This window comes from Sceloporus occidentalis, unplaced genomic scaffold (assembly GCF_023333645.1).
Source record: "Sceloporus occidentalis isolate IW3139 unplaced genomic scaffold, rSceOcc1.0.p SCAF_11, whole genome shotgun sequence".
Taxonomy (NCBI): Eukaryota; Metazoa; Chordata; class Lepidosauria; order Squamata; family Phrynosomatidae; genus Sceloporus; species Sceloporus occidentalis.
In genome coordinates this window covers 5861905-5879815 of record NW_028316991.1, presented here as the reverse complement: position 1 = coordinate 5879815, position 17911 = coordinate 5861905, and the positions used below count along the sequence as shown (strand labels likewise).

The 17911-nt window shown below is 41.4% G+C and overlaps 1 protein-coding gene across 2 annotated transcripts in view; it reads left to right on the top strand.

Moving 5' to 3' along the window:
- Positions 1–17911, top strand: part of LOC149305482 (junctophilin-1-like) — a 47001-nt gene that overhangs the window by 9309 nt on the left and 19781 nt on the right. For both annotated transcript variants that reach the window (XM_089477362.1, XM_089477363.1), the window contains exon 2: positions 294–1047. In XM_089477362.1, coding sequence (XP_089333488.1) covers positions 294–1047 — 754 coding nt within the window. The remainder of the gene's footprint in view (positions 1–293; positions 1048–17911) is intronic.

Below are 17911 nucleotides of genomic sequence, written 5' to 3'. Positions count from 1 at the left end.
ATGTGTCGGGTACTGAATATGAGTGTTCATTGATCATGAAGCATGTAAGCGTGTGTATTGGCGTTTCTCAGCAACAGGTATTTAGCACTGACTCAAAGTAAGATTTAAATAATTGCCAAATTAGTTGCTTAACTGGCTCAGAGTGAAAACAAAAAATAGTTGCGTGTTTGGTAAACCTTTAGGAAATATGTATTGGTCAACTTGGAAACTAGATCTTTATTACAGAGTAGATCTGTATTGCTTGCGAATAAAAAAAAAAAAATATATATATATATATATAATTTATTTTTTAGGCACGTACCAAGGACAGTGGATGGGGGGAATGAGACATGGGCATGGAGTCCGCCAGAGTGTTCCGTACGGAATGGCTACAGTTATTCGCTCGCCACTCAGAACCTCCTTGTCTTCGCTGCGCAGTGAGCAAAGCAATGGTACCGTACTACACGATATTGGAGCCGACAGTCCAGCTGGGACACGTGGAGGTTTTGTTTTGAATTTTCACAGTGACTCTGAGCTGGTAACTGGCAAGAAGAAAGGCTTATTCAGAAGAGGGTCTCTGCTTGGTAGCATTAAACTCAGGAAATCTGAGTCCAAGATCTCAATATCTAGTAAGCGCAGCTCAGTAAGGAGTGATGCCGCCATGAGCAGAATTAGTTCAAGCGATGCCAACTCCACCATTAGCTTTGGAGATGGAGACTGTGACTATTGCCCGATAGAAGATCATGTAGATGCCACAACCACAGAAACCTACATGGGAGAATGGAAGAACGACAAGCGCACCGGGTTTGGTGTCAGTGAGCGCTCAAATGGCATGAAATATGAAGGTGAATGGATGAATAATAGGAGGCATGGATATGGATGTACCATATTTCCAGATGGCACAAAGGAAGAAGGAAAGTATAAAAACAATGTATTAGTGCGTGGAATAAGGAAGCAGCTTATTCCGATAAAGAACACAAAAACGAAGGAGAAAGTAGACCGTGCGATTGAGGGTGCCCAGAGAGCAGCTGGTGTGGCAAGGACTAAAGTGGAGATAGCTGCCTCAAGGTAGGTGGTTTTTACAAATTTAGTTTTTCCCCTTTTTTTTTTTTTTTTTTTTTTTTTTTAAACAACCAGAACGATTGAATATTGCACCGTTTGACTTTGTCCTATGTACTGGATGCATTTCACACGTTTGCTGTTGACCAGGTCCCTCCATCAATGATAGCCCCCCTGGGTCAATGTTTCTATCGTGCATGTAATAAAGAGCTACCAGTGTTCCAACCAGAATATAAGAAACTACTCATGTGTTTAGACTACACTACCTGTATAGAATTGGCTCTTGTTTGAGTGTATGAAGCTTAGCAGCAGATAAAAGTAGTAATTGCCCTTGTAAGATCTATTTGTTTACTGGATAACTACTAGGGATCATCAGAGTTAAACAGACCCTCACAATAATTATCTCATGAATCATATTTGTTTCCTAAGCCTGTTTCATTGCCTGATGAAACATTCTCATAAGGCACTGTTATACTTTTGTGCGACTCTTGCTTGCATTTCCTTCTGCAATAAACCATTTTCTATTTCTACAGTTAAATTGCCTAAATCCACAATTAAAGAAGTAATTTATTTTTTGGAGCAGTAACACAAATTCTGCTTTTCAGGGTTAAGGAATATTTTCCCTTTCCTCCTTTTGTACTCCTATTCTTGGACAAGTATTTTTGTGATAGTTCCCGTACGAGCATTTATTGCACTGTTAACCGGTCTCCTGGCACCGCACAAGAAAACGCAGTGATGAGAGAGGTCTTGGACAGAGTCTGACCGTGCTGCGTGTGGTATTCCTACTGTGCAATAGGAACTTCTGGAAAAAGCTCTAAAATACGATCGATATCATGGCTATATTTAGTTAATGTGACTGCCAGACCTGTGAGTTACATTTCAGTTAGATGAAAAACTGAAAGACCATAAGCGATGGATAATCATATTTAAATAATATTAATAGTTTGTATTTCTCATGTCTGCATAGTTTCCCCCCCCCTGTTTTTTGTTCTCCATGTAAGAAAGGGACTAAAACCAAAATACATTGAAGGGCCCTTCTTACTCTGCCCAATGGGTTTCCTGGAAAATGCGTTGGCCTCTTCAGAGTTGCCAACGCTCAGGAAAACACGGCAGTCGTGCAGCAAATGTTGAACTTAGTAGAGCTGGAAGACGCTTGGCCAAATAGCAAGTTCACATGGAACGGTCACCCTAACCGCTAGTTTGGAAAAGGGTTAAGTTCTATTAAGTGAATCCAAACTAATGTATAGAATTGTTATTTATCCCCACCATAGTGACTGAAATTTATATTTTTTTCAGTTCTGCCCATGTTTTTTATATGTGCACTTTTAAAATATGATCTTTCAGAATGTTAAGCCAACTTTTTAAAATTATATATATAATTAAAAAAATTTTTTTGCTAATGCATCATAAAAAAAAAAAAAAAAGTGGAAGTTGTGATTTTCTTCTAAACCTCTTTGTCCATTGTCGGCTATACATAAACGTGAAAGAATTTTTGTATTTTTTTTTATTCAGAATTTTTTTCCACCTTTTTAGTTTGCGCTAGTGCAGCTCCAATAGACTGCGAGGTTATATTTGTGTTCTGCCCCGTGGTGACCTCCAGCATCTGTGGTTACTAATGAGGATGAGTGGACAGCAGGTGCCACTCAAAGCTATCTGATAAATTGCATGGAGTGCGCATTTCTGTCCTGTGCGTTGATCTGGCACCACCGATCTCGCTTTACCCCAGCCGGTGGACACTTAAAAATTGCTGAAGTGCTTATGTTGCGATAATTAGATTACAGTTTGGGTGTTTTCTCTTAAACTGTTTGTTTTGCATGGTTTATTATTTAGTGATATTTCTTTATTACTTTTTTTTGTTTGTTTTTTTACTGTCTTAGCTTTTTGGCAGACTCAAGCTATCCTAATTCTGCCAGTTAACCAAAATTCATTTTTCAAGTCTACAAAAAATTTCCGAAAGAACCTTGTCCCTGAACAGTTACAAGCTATTTTTCTCAGTGTGAGCAATGCAATTTTTACCAAGTTTGATGGTGGGTATATTAAAAGTTTTTGTGAGCTGAAACCAGCAATCCTCACTGCAGGACCCCTGATATAAGTTAGTCCCCGACCTCAGCTGATGTGGTGATCAGCCCCTGTTCCCGGCTCATCGGTATCAGTCGGAGAGCAGATGGAAAGAAAAACTTTCAAAAATGTTAAAATCTGGATATTTTTGTCTGAGGATATGTCTTAATCACTACAAACTGATTTTATTTAGTTTATTTTAAACTGGTGTCGGTGGCATGGAACGTAAGCTCTTCCTAACATCATTTTTCATGGGTGAAGAAAAAAACAAAAACAAATTGGGGGCCTGAAAGTGACAAATCCAGTGTGACAAAGTGACATGAGCCTCCATATGAGTCCTGAATTCTTGCGACAATGAATAATGCATTGGTTAGGCTGCTGTGGCTTTCAGATCCACATGTGAGGATTGGTCTCTACAATGAGCGAGGTGCTGGAATGCCTCAGAGTGGTCACAAGTGAATAGATTTTGACCGGTTTGATGGTCCTCATGTAATCCTGATCCGCATATTGCTGAGCCGATTAGCAGTCCACTTTCAGATGGGCAATTTGTCATTCTAATTTGTTCGGGGTTTTTTTTTTTTTTTTTCCCCTCTTCCATCTGTTTTGTTATCTCCGCAGAAAATATAGTAAAAGAAATACTTGGCTCGTATTGTTGGTCCTCAGTAAAGAATGTTTTTAATCTTTAGTTTCCCGCAACTGCTCTTGGCCAAGTTTGTAGTGTTGATTTGAAGTGCTGCCTGCAAGTGCAGACCTATGAACCCAATAATGCTCTGGATAGATCTCTGGTGACATGCTGGGTAAGGAAGCTGCTGTTGGTTAGTCCTTCTGTGTTTGGATCCTTTCTTCTGTACAATAAAACAAACGCCTCAAAATTGTTAATTCATGTGTTTTGTTTTTTTGTTAAATTGAGCTGCTTTTGTATAGATTGTAAGCTTGTGAGCAGGGCCCTCTTTACCTAATGTATTGGTTTGTCCTGGTCTGTCAATTCTAATAGTATATTCAAAAGGTATGACAAAACTAGAAGAGCTGATTAAATTGGTGGAATATATATATATATATATATATATATATATATATCTATATATATATCATATGATGGGGAGCCCAGGGGGACAACAACTTCTATCTCCAACTTCATGGCTGGTTTTCTCCCTCCTGCCTCAGCAAGTGCAAACAAATTGTTTTTATTTATTTTATGTGTAGTTGGGGCATCTCTCTCACAGGTCTTGTATAGCTTGCGATCCGCAACATCTCTCTAAAATAAGAAACTATTTGGTCACTCCATGAAATGTACATCTTGGTGTAGCTGCTGATTTCCATAGGATTTTTTAATAAAAGCTAAATCAAACATACCTATCTGGGGGAAATTTTATTTCATGGCTAGATTTTGTTTGGCATAATTACCCCCATCTTACATGTGATTGTCATATGTTGTACTTGACCTATGTCGGGGGGGGGGGGGCTCCAGACAATCTTATGCTCATGTACACACATGCTAATGCCATACTATAACACAAACTACACCATATGGGCTAAAACCACTCACGCCGCCACTCTAGCACGCACGCACGCTACAGTGGACATAATGAATCGAGCACTATACATATACACACATGCGCACTGACTCTGATGCTACCGTATAAACACGTTCAGACTGACTCCAGAGCTATACATATACACTCTGACGCTACACCCGTACTTACTCCCTCGCCTCGTGGAGACTCGCTTTACTGCCGTTTTATCTTACATCCTGCATCCTATGCTTTCCTGCGTGGGCCACTGCACTCCACTGACTTAAGAGTATAACTCCTAGACCTTGGTGCTACCGTGTTTCCCTGAAAATAAGACAAACCCATAAAATAAGCCGTAGCAGGATTTCTAAGCGTTTGCTCTAAATAAGCCATACCCCGAAGTCTGTGGGTCTCTCTCACCCCCCACAAACACCAGGGGACAGGAAGCAGTCTGCTACTGACCCCTGAGAGATCATCCCAGCTCCACTGCGCAGATTGGACCCAGTTCTCACTGGATCCCTGATAAAGAAGCCAGCCTTTACACATCGGCTTTGCTGGCCTATCTCTGCTTTTCCTGAGTATCTGTACCCCCCAGACAAGATGAGTAGATTTGAATAAATATAGATTGTTGTACCATACTTAATAAAAATAAGACATCCCCTGAAAATAAGCCATAGTGTGTCTTCTTGAGGAAAAATAAATATAAGACTTTTCGGGGAAACACGGTATTTGCCAAATATATATAAATTCACATAAACACTCACAGGGATTTCTTAAGGAATCAAAAAATTGCTTATTACATATAAATGTTTCAGTCTCAAGAGACTGTTGAAGATCTTGGTTACCGTGAATGCTTATTCGTGTGGATATACTATAGTTTATTATAGATAAAAAAATTTTTTTTTTTACATCTTTACATACAGCCACTTATTTTAGGCTGGATTGATGTCCAGGTCCTGTGTGATGTTATCCTGTTGAGGGTTGATGCTATTAGGAATCGATAATGCGCTGTGTTTTGTACTAAAATACCTGACAAAGCGCTATAAAATCTGTTCTTGTGAGGAATAGATGTTTTTTGGAGCTTTGTTGACCTGGAACACACGTTCTTTGCGACACGTGTGTGATTTGCAGGTTGCGTTGGCTGTCAGATGATTGCGCAGGGACACAAAGGGTTGTCTTGTCCTCCTGTAAATATAAACTTCAAGTACAAGTAGGTTTGTGAAGCCAAGTAATATTTTGTTTAATGTAGAGTTGGGTTTTTAGTTCACATTGGTGGTTAAATATTAAGAAGGGTTTGTAAAGTTCATTGTTACAAGCCGGGCCTTGAAAGTGATTAATGATTTTTTAACTTTCTCAGGATAAGAAACGTTTGCATGAACAAAGCCCGACTGAAGAAAAAGCAGAACAGCCCTTATCTAATTAGGTATAAAGTTTGTAACCGGATCCCATGGCCTATACACATGTCCGGTGCCCACCATAAAGATGTATAGAACAGAACTATGGTTTTTACACTGCTGTTAAAGGAGTGTCAATTCAATTTAGACATTTTTATTAAGAGCTCTTTATTTACTGCTTTATTTGCTCTTCCTATTATTGTGGCTTCACTGGCACTGATCTGTGTTTTTAACCCTGACCTTTCAATGTTATGTTTTATACACATAAAAACGACAAAGCATATATATGTGTGTGTGTGTGTGTGTGATTATATATATATATATATATATAATATATATATATATCTCTTATATTTGAAAAACTGGAGAATTTAGGACTCAACATTATTGGCTGCACGCAGTGAATGTTCATAAGACTATGATTTGGAACAGTTGGCTCGGATCATTCAGGGTAAGGATTTCAGCGTTATATGAGATTACAGGCTAAACATGACTGCGTGACAACAAATACCGGCTCCAGAGTCTTTACATCTCACGGATTGTTTTAGCTGGGCATAATCTTGCCCTGTTTTGCAGCACTGCTGTCCGTGATAAGTCCCGCACATCATGTTATTACAGGTTACTAATGGTCTTTTAACCCCAGGGTAGGATGCACAACTCTAGTCCCAGAGGGCTGCAGACAGGTGAGGATTAATGTCTACCCCTACCTGAAATCAAGCCATAATGATTTGTCTCTAATGAATCAGGGATATCCTAAACTGTCGACTGTTAGCATCCCTCAAGGACTGTTGTGCAACCCTGATCTACAGATTTGAGTCCATCTGGGTTTCACATAAATCAAACCTAATGCCGTATTTTGCTTGGCCGAGGACCATTAATATGAGTGTGTGTGTGTATTCTACTTCCTAATAGTTGCTGTCTAAATTTGGATGTTGCCACTACCACGGAGAGTGGTGTAATACTTGATATACAGGTTGGTAAAAATATTAGGTAGTGGGTCACCAGTGGTTTCTTTTCCTGTACCTCTTATCAATCACGTTTTCAGCAGTATAGATTTTCCTACTACTTGTCTCGGTGCTTTCCATTAATTTTTACCCACTAAAAGTAGTTTTGCAGTCTGTATAAAGCACCCTACTCAGCAGTTTTGTTGAATCATACATATCATCTAGTTTGTTACGGCATAAATCAAAAGGTGTGTATAGTTTGTGTTTTCAATATTTAATACTATGTAACAAAAAACAGTTTTCCTTTTAAGCTATATCTGCATGAAAGCACCGTTCGGCAACAAGCTACTTCTGAAATGTTTTGCCTTCAGAATGTTTGAGAAGGGGCAGTAAATGTAAATAGTACCTCTGGAAGATGGAATAACATTGGCCTAGTTGGAGAAACCAGACTTTTTGATATTGTTAATTCAAATGGCAATCGGCACTTGAAAGTGTTCTGTGTTTTATACATTCGGACCTGGGTGTTTGCAGCTTCGGTTTCTTGTCTCTTAACTGCGACAAACTCCCCATAATGCCAATACTGAAGTGAGAATTGCAACTTCACCAATTTTCCTGTGCTTTTCATCTTGACCCTGCAATATTAAAGTCCACCTAAAAGTATTCATGATAGAGGGCCAGCCCATTCCTCCTTTTAGAAGAAGCTCAGAAGAATGGCTGACCATTTAAGTCATATCTGGATCTCTGTTTTTTTGTGACGATGGTCGCTGAGACACATCTATCTAACTGGGATTGGAGCAGCTGCCGTTTTATTAAGGGGGTCAGTATTGTATTGGCGTTCTTCGACATTTTTTTTGTGGTTTATCAGAACACAGAACACTTTCGATGAATTGCCTGAGCCCTTAGGTTCTCTCTGGTTTTCTGTACCTGTTCCTGAGCTATTTTATATTTGTGGTTATTGGAGGGATCACAAATCCTCTGGGGTATTTTAGGAAAAGCCTTATAGCCGCTAAGCACGCATCAATTAATACTGTTATGCATGTGCTGCAAGTGCCTTTGGGGTCTTCAAGATCTATGCAGGCGTGCAGTGAAGGAAGATCATTTGTAGCAATAATATGCGTCAAATTAAAAAGAAAAGCAGAGAATGTTACTTTCTAACATATGTGATCGCTAGAGAGCGACTGGCAGGAATAGTAAGACATTTTGTAGCAATAGGAATGCGTTGGCAAAGCCGTATCAGCCATATTTACTAAGTAAACGTAATCCATGATGCGGGGATAATACGGTGATTAAAAAGGAAATTGTAATGGACAAAAGAAATGACCTGATAATCCGTAACAAAAGCAGAGGCATCCTGAAATGCTGCCAGTGACGTGTTGTGGAATGCACATCGTTCACGTGGACGGACACCTGCTATTTACTATGCACTACGACCATACTTAAGGGTACTTCAGGCAGAGTGGGAGGCAACTCATTTTGTCGTAACATTGTGGTCCTGAAGTTGGGCAGGGTTACTTGGTTATTATGCACTTTTTTAAATAAGCCCCATCAATTTCATTAGGAATGAATGTATATAGCAGCCATGTGCTAGTAAAATGTGAAACTTTGGATTGTTTTCATTCGTGTTTTTGGCAGTAACTTTTTTTTTAAAGGGTTATTACCCTGTATAACGAATGCATATGAAAGTACTTTTTTGTAAGTACTCTTTTATATAGCGTATTTTTTCGAGTGGTTTTCGCTTACCAAGTTGTCAGTACCCCCTCGGCGCCCCTCTCTCTCCTCTGCGAGCCCTCTAGCTCGGTCTCTGTGCCGGCTTGTAATGCTGAGCGCTGGAAGATGACGTCATTTCCGCCGCTCAGCATTACAAGCCGGCACTGAGACCGAGCAGGGAGACTCACCGCAGGACTGCTGAAAGGTAAGTACAAAAGGGGGGGGGGTAAGGGCAGATAATAGGGAGGGAGAGGAAGGGTAGATAATGGGGGGGGGCAGTATTTTAAACTTCACCCCAGGTGGCATTATGTCTTGAGCCGGCCCTGCCTCCATGGGCCAAGATTTTACACTGACTGGCTGTTTGAAGTCTCGATAGACTTCTGCCCAGAGCGTTCGCCAAGCCGGTGCTGGAGGTGACTGGTGGTGAGTAAATAATTTCCTGCGCGGAAGGTAGCTGGGGAAAGGGGCGAATACATGTGGGGGTATTCTGCAGGGGAACACCACAGAAGAAAAGCAACCTCTCAGCTATCCTATGCATTCAAGTACATATGATGGCTGGCGCACCTGTTTTTAATGCTCTGCTTATTGTTGTACATGTCCTCCAATTAAGCCATTACCTACAGTGCATACATTTAGTTCTTTTCAAGCTATATAAGTTTTGTAGACTGTCTAGACTCTCTAAAGCTATTTAAACAAACAGTGAAACGGACAGATGCGTTGTAGCGTTGCCGCTTTGCCTTTGGTTTGATGTATGATATGTTTTCTGGGTTTGCAATGAGCCATGCTATTTTCTGAAAGCAAAGCCTTAGGCCCTCAATGTACCTTAAGAATCAGAAATAATACATATCTCACTGAAGTAAGATGACATTTTTTTGCAGCAAAAAGCTACCTAAATGTAAACTATTGTCGTAAAGATATGTTTACATTACTTTTGGGCATCTTGGCACAGTGGCAGTTTGCGAACAGAAGCACTGATGTCTCTCATGAGCTAGTTAATTAGACGTTGGTAAGAAAATTTGAAAAGCGGTTTAGTGGTAATAAGTTCACTTTCCTTTGACCAGAGTCTTTTTCTGAGAAGACAGTAGTATATCAAATCCTAATGAAGTTGTTGGGCATTTAATGGGAGAAAGCACAATATGTTATTGCCTTAGCAAAGTGTGAGTGCACTATTTCTGCTTGTAATACTGCATAACCATCCTTATCTTCCTCTTACAAACCCTCCATGCTCACGGCATCCATGACACAGCTCTTTCAGACCAGATCGATTGCCTGGCTGTCACGCTTGACTCACATCCAGTCCCTCACCAAATCCTGCTGCCTTCACCTGAAAAACATCTCCCAAATCTGCCCATTCCTCACATGGATTATTGCAGCTCCCTACTAACTGGTCTCCCTTTCTCCGCTCCAATCCATCCTTACAGAGCCCTTCACAACCCTGCACCCCCTATCCAAATACACTCCTAGCCGCTCTTCTTTCCTCTCATGATCTGTGTCTCGTTTCTACCCTCATTACCTCTTCTCGCTCCTGTATTCAAGATTTCACTCGTGCTGTACTCCTTGTGTTGAATTCCCTTCCCTGTTCTGTCAGACCTTCTCCCTCGTATGCAACTTTCTGATAACTCACATTTTTCGAGACATGAACAACATTTCTTCATAACACTCTCCGCTATCATCATAATCAAGCCATCTGAATGATTAACAAACACAACAGATCCTATCAACTCATCCCCATTCAAGCAGTCCTCTCATACTGTTAGCCTGCTCCTCGAGTATTTGATGTCCGAGTGCTGGAAAAAAAAAATTTGTGTGGATGTATTAAAGCAGGGCTTGACAAACCCTAGGTGCCAGGTCGCCATGGCGACGAGAAACCACTTCCTGGAGCCCAGGGTTTTCAAGGGGTGCCATCATGAATCTGGTGTAGTGAGGCGATGAGGCGCCCAGCGGGGTCACATAATGCTCGCTTCACCGCGCACCGGCAGGAAAACAGTGTGCCGGAGTCGCGATGGCAGAAGATAGGTAGCGGTGAGGCATGTAAGTGGGGGAGAAGTGTATATCAGTGTGTGTATATGTATAGTGCTAGAGTTGGTGTGTGTCTATGGGGTTAGAGTATATTTTTAAATGTGTGTGCATGCATGTGTATGAGTGTGGTGCTAGAATGTATGGTGGTTGTTACAGTATGGCGTGTCACATAGTGTTATAGTTTGAGTGTTAGTGAGCATATGATCGTATGTGTGTTACTGTAAGGTGCTAGTATTTGTGAGCATATGATGTTAGCCTGTATCTGTTAATGGATGGTGTTAGTGTGTAAATATATATTAGTGAATGGCAAGGCTCGACAAACCGAGAGCCAGGTTGGGTAATATATAAAAATAAAAACATGATTGGGGAAGAAAAAAACTGTCTCCTAGATCCAGACCAAATCTGTTGACCCCTGGATTAAATGTTAAGTTTTATACAAGAACCCTGTTCATCTTTGCTTTTGTACAAGGAAATTTATGATTCTTCAAGCAATTCCTTTGAAATTTTAGTTTACACTTTATAGCGTGCGGTGTGAGGGAAGCTGTGCATGGAGCGTAGCTGGGCGGATGAGTTGGAATTCGGGTAAATTCCCCTGTAGTTTCTTGTTGGCCGGAAAACTCCAGATACCAGCCAGCAAAACCGCGTTTGCTGCAGACTGAGTTTTTTTGTTTTTTTGTGGTTTTTTTTGTGGTTTACAATCATTTTGCCTCCAATGTTGTCTCCCTTTTGACAGTGATGGAAGAGTCCTTCAAGAACTGCTTTCCTGGATCTGGGAAGCTTTAAATACAAAAGGATCACACCCCAACCCAGAGCCGTGTCCAGGAAAGCCGTTCCAACTATGGAGTTATGCAACGATTAATGTATATTTTATTCATCTTCTATTGTGAGCAAGCTGGGAAGGAAAATATATAAAATATCAAGAAAAGAGTAATAGATCTGGGGCAGTGAGTGCAATATTTCTATCCAATTAGCCGTAATTCTTTGTTCATGTAAATATTAGCCGAATTTGACAAACTGTATCACCAGGGAAACCACAGAGATTGCGCGTTGGCATGTTCAGATCGCGATACAATCGAACAGCTGCGATTTTGTTTCGTACGACCCACAGATCTTAAGGAAGAACTCCGATTGGGTACTTTGGTAAACTCTGACCGCATTGTTAATTCTGTCTTTATAGCAATCTTGTAGTGTTGCATGTTTAATAACAAGAAGCCATGTGATTACGCAGAACACTATGGTGAGCCTCACATCAGATGTCTTCATGTGCTCCTTTGATGTAACTAACAATGTAACCTATGGAATCTTTCATCCCCGGGTAATCCTTCCGTATTGATCCCCCATTTATGAAAATAGTTTATGGAGCCCATTGAACATATAAATCCAGCCAGTGCTGTTGGTTATATGATTAATTTATACATGTCAGTCCTGAATGGACAGGAATGCACTCTTGTGGTTCAAGCAACCCAATGTCGCCAGTGGGCGCTACTTAGTAGGTGACATCATCCCATCATCATTAGATGACTCAATAATACACTAGAAATTCTGCGCCTTTTTTAATTTCAGGACATGGAGTTATGAAAGTTCACTTTAAGAGATTTCTCTGTCTAAGCTGTTAACGTACAGAACTGGTAAATACTTTATTTGCCTTGACGAGGTACGACAATATACCATGAATTCCATGCATTCAAATCAACGAGCTTTCACTGAAACGAAACAAATAAGTTACGCCGATTCTATCCTGCTTTAACCATCCATACCTACAACATGCCTTACAAATTGTTTACAGGGCCTCTTAGCAATAGACGAGCGCCCTTCCCCCGATTTTTAAGAGATGCATTGTTGCTATGGAGATCGCTTTTTCCGTCTCATCTGCTGTAACCTGGTTTTCTACATCAACAGAATTGCTGCAAGCAAAGCATGATCTTTGCTAAATTTCCGTTTGTGTGTATAGAACACGTATAACAAGAATATATTCTTTGATTTACTCTAGTTTTTTTTATTTTAACCAAACTTTATTTTTTTGATCACTTTATCTTGAGTTTTGTTACGTTTGCTATACTACTTTATATTGCGGCAGGGAAAACCGCTTTCAGATCATCACATTGATGTTCAGCTTTGATTGGCTTGTATGCTTCGACATCACTCCAAACACAGCAGTAACCTAATAAACAGCGGCCCTTTTTATATTATTGTCGCGAATGTGCTGATTAGCTGCTGAGTACGTTTAGCATCATTTAGTCATTCTGCCCCTGGCCGCTTAATTAAAAGAAAAAATACTGTATTTGTGCAATAGCCAAGAACTGACCCAGAAAAAGAGGGGCAGTCCTTAGTTTTGATACTGTATTTAGTATCCTTGTGTCTTGGAAGCTGCTGTAGTTGGTAAACCTGCGATGATATTTAAAGGGGGGGCTATTCTTGTACCGTGGAGGCGCTTGGGCTTTTTTTGTTTTCTCCCGTTCATATTGCGTTTCGATGCAGCAACATGCTTTCACGCAGTTATAGGTTGTGTTAGAGTTTGATTACTGGTCCAACGCTGACTGGTTCTTTTTGGTCATAATTAAGTATGTCTTGTAAATACTAAAATGTATTTAGTTTTTTGATGGCGGGATATTGTATGCGTGTTACTTTCCACCTTCACTTCTTGCTCCATTGTTGTGGTTGACCCTCCTAAGTATCAGGAGTGTTTGTAGAATTGTGTGTATCCTTTTAGTGCCTTGTAGCATTATTGTGTCCCGTAGCCGTGTTATGCTTTTATATACCGTATTGGCTCGGATATATAGCCGCCCCCGTATATAGGCCGCACCCTAAAAGTTTGGTGCTTTTTTAAAGAAAAAATTTTTTCTTTAAAAAAAAGCACCAAAAAAACATGCTGCCACTCTGTCCTCCCTCCCCGAGATATGCTGCCACTGTCCTCCCTGCCGAGATATGCTGCCACTGTCCTCCCCCCCCCCCCCCCCGAGATATGCTGCCACTGTCCTCCCTCTCGAGATATGCTGCCACTGTCGTCCCCCCCCCGAGATATGCTGCCACTGTCCTCCCCCCCCCCGAGATATGCTGCCACTGTCCTCCTCCCTGCCCGAGATATGCTGCCACTGTCCTCCCTGCCCGAGATATGCTACCACTGTCCTCCTCCCTGCCCGAGATATGCTACCACTGTCCTCCTCCCTGCCCGAGATATGCTGCCACTGTCCTCCTCCCTCCCCGAGATATGCTGCCACTGTCCTCCCTGCCCGAGATATGCTGCCACTGTCCTCCTCCCTGCCCGAGATATGCTGCCACTGTCCTCCTCACTTACCGGAGCAGACTCCCGGGTGTCTTGCGGGGCCGGCGGGGGACATCTACGCAATACGCGTATACAACTTCCGGTGCCGGCACATCCCGATGTCCCCCGCAAGACACCCGGGAGTCTGCTCCGGTAAGTCGGGTGCGGGCAGAGGTAAAAACTTAGACAACCTCCCGTGCCGGCACCCCCCCCCCCCGTGGGAAGTGCTGGCAGGGGAGGCTGTCTGAGCGTATCGGGGATTAGGATGCAGGTCCCCTGCACCGCTGCGGGGGATCTGTATCCAAACCCCGCTGCCTGCCCGGAGCCCGGGACTGCATGTCCCAGGCGTCGGGCGCTAGGCCGAAAAAAGTGCGGCCTATATTCGAGCCAATACGGTAAACCCTGCCAAATGTTGACGCTAAGTGGTCTCCTCTCTACATGCATTCATATGTCTTCGCTATAGCAGGCTGATACAACACAGTGACGACACAGTCCTCCATATATCCACCGGAGAACCCTGCGAAACCCAATGCGAGATTGCACGGCAAAGAGCAACATCTCCTGCAAGCCAATGATCTTCAAACGGTGACTTCAAATATAGTGGGTTTTCCATTGTCTTATTGACATTGTCAATATTCTATTCTATAAAATATTCTATGCAAGCACTCTTAGATTTGTTGTTAATCAAGGCACAATTCCAATTAATTTGTGGTTCTTTACTTTCTAATACGTCTGCAGAAATCAAATACTTATTTCCCACTCCAGCCTGCTGATTAATTTTTGGCTGTTTCTCTAGTGCTCTTGTGTGTTTCACAAGCCCTGCATAACTCCACTTGGTCATCTGTCCTCTGTCTTTTTATTTTATTTTTTTTTTTAGCCGCGTGTCCTGCCCATCGCCATTTGTTGGAAAGACTTCATTCTATGCTATTTTTATTCTGGACATGTTGTAGCCCTAGGATATCTACATAAATATCTGTGATGATGCTTGATATATCTCACATTGTGCCTTTGGGCAGCACATTTTATGGCAATATTTAGTAGGATAGTACAGTCCTATAATAACTTGGCACAATTACCCCACATTAATGCATCATCACTTTGTGGCGCAGTGGATGAGAGACCATTTTTAAATGACCTAACATGCAGGACAAGTTGCTTACATTTCAGTGACTTATATAACAGAGGAAGTTAATTAGGGTGCTATAGCCATTCCTATAGGCTTTATTGCAGTTGCTATTGGTAAATGGAAGGTGGACTTAATTTTATTTGTGCGTGTATATATAGATGTTAATAGTTTATTTTTTATCATTTAACAAAAGAAAATGATCTGATCACCCTTTGCCTTTCAAACAGCATGCGTTTTTTTTCTTCAAGCAGATGCTGTCAAACGAATTGTTGGCCGGTAACTATAATAGGAAACAGAGTGGTGGAGTGCGCCGCCAGATTACACCTTTATAACACCAAAAGTGTGTTATACGTTCATGTACACACCAGTATCCAATGCAGTTCAGTAATTGTATATGTGTGTATGTATATATATATATATATATATGTATATATATGTATGTATATATAAATATGTATGTATGTGTGTGTATATATATATGTGTATATAATGTATGTAAAAATCCTGAGAATCTCATGGCACAATAAAAGTAATTATCTATGGATAAGGAAACTCAGATGTTAACTGCAACAGCGTAGACAAGTCAAATGGTAAAAGATTTTGGTAAATAAGAAGAATGGCTGCGAGTCTCTGGCAGCTGCAGTTTAATGTTGATAAAATGTAAGATGTAATATAAGATGTCAGGTAATGCGCTTGGGATGTAAAAATCCCAAAGCCGAATATAGCATTGGGGATTTATGAGTAATTATTTCTTAAAGGTAAGCAGACGATGCAACAAAGCTTTAGAAAAAGCAAGCAGTTGTATCACAAGAGGCATTAGTAGCAAGAAGAAGTTCTTCTGCCACTTTACAGACCCCTGGCCAAGCCTCACTTAGAGTAGCTCCCCCATCTTGAGAAGGATATTGGCGCATTGGAGAGAGGGCTACAAAAACAAGTGGTTTGCAGGATGAGACAGAGGGATCTTAATATGTAGAACTTGGAGGAAAGAAGAGAGGAGATGCGATAGAAACATTTAAAGGGATTTAACAAAGTACAGGAGGCATGCTTTTGGAGGCGATTTGCCGTCTTATTTTACTGACATAATTAAAGCTATATTTTAACAAGAACTAGTAAATATTCATGTAAACTATTTTTGCCCAGTTATGCACATCTCACCCCCAGCTTGCCTCTGTCCCAGAAATGCCTTATACCCTCCTATATGTCAGAGATGCCACTGTGCCCCCTGATATGCCTTATAGCCCCATATATGCCACAGTGCCCCGATATGCCACTGTGCCCCCCTGATATGCCTTATAGCCCCCAATATGCCTTTTACCCTTGATATGCCACCATGCCCCCTGATATGCCTTTTACCCCTATATGCCACTGAGATGCCACTGTGCCCGCTGATATGCCTTTTACCCCTATATGCCACTGAGATGCCACTGTGCCCTCTGATATGCCTTATAGCCCCCAATATGCCTTTTACCCTTGATATGCCACCATGCCCCCTGATATGCCTTTTACCCCTATATGCCACTGAGATGCCACTTTTATGTTTATTAAATATAGACAAATACACAATACAATATAAATATATGGACATTATAAACAATAAATCAAATATTACAGACATCAAAAAATAAAAAAACACAAATTAAAGAATGCACATAATTAATAGATCCCGCAAAAATTCTACCTGCCCCACCAAGGGTTAATATATCAACAGACGAAACACAGGGCAAATGAGCATAAAAATAAAGAAAACACTTGCCCAGTGCTGCTTACTTGTCCTGTTTTTCTTCTGTTGATATATTAACCCCTGGTGGGGCAGGTAGAAGTGAAGGGAAGTACCGGAGGTTGCGCACATCGCGCACTAAAATCCAAATCCCCTGCAGCGCTGCACGGGACCTGGGTCCTCTCCGGCAGCCGGTAGGGGTCTGTGCGATGCGTGCAGACAGCCGCTTCTCCCCTCCGCTTCCTCTTCACCGGAAGATCACCGGACGCCGGGTTCAGTAATAGAAGCCGAGGCGGAAGTGGAGGGGAGAAGCGGAGGATGTCTGTGTGTTTTGCACAGACCCTCACCGGGTGGCAGAGAGGATCCAGGTCTCCTGCAGCTTTGCGGGGGGGTCTGGATTCTACAGTTATAATCCGATCTCTATTTGAGATCGGATTATAGAAGGCAGTTTTTCAGAGCATTTGCTCTGAAAAACATCATTTTATAAATCTATTCAACTAATCCATTATGAAAATCGTTGACAACGATTTTCATAATCGATTATCGATTTATCGATTCGTTGTTGCAGCCCTGGTTCTTACATGACATCAAATCCTACGTTTCGACTGAATGTCATGTGGTCAAGTTTGATTATAACACTTTTAAACAGTCATGGGGAACCTGGTTGCTAATGAGAAAGGGACGTGGTAGGGAGAATGGAGGAGAGAAAGTGAAATGAGAGAGATAAATAAAAAGGGGTAAATGGAAAGATGTGTGTGGATGTATCTATCTATCTCATATATCTATATAATATATCTGCCTCTGTCTAAATATTGCTCTGTCTATATAATATGTCTCTCTATAATGTATCGGTTGCTCTATATTTCTATATACCGTATTTGCTCGATTATAAGACGGGGTTTTTTCCAGAGCAAATGCTCTGAAAAATACCCCTCGTCTTTTATAATTAGGTCTGACTAAGATCCAGATCGCATAGGCAACTTCCGCTGCAGCCGGAAGGAGGTGCGGTTAGCAGCGGGGGTTGTCTGCGTCCATTGCGCAGACCTTCCCGGTTGCCAGAGTGGCATATAGGGATATAAGGCATTTCTGGAGGCAGAGTAGCACATAGGGGGTCAAAAGGTATATCATGGGGCAC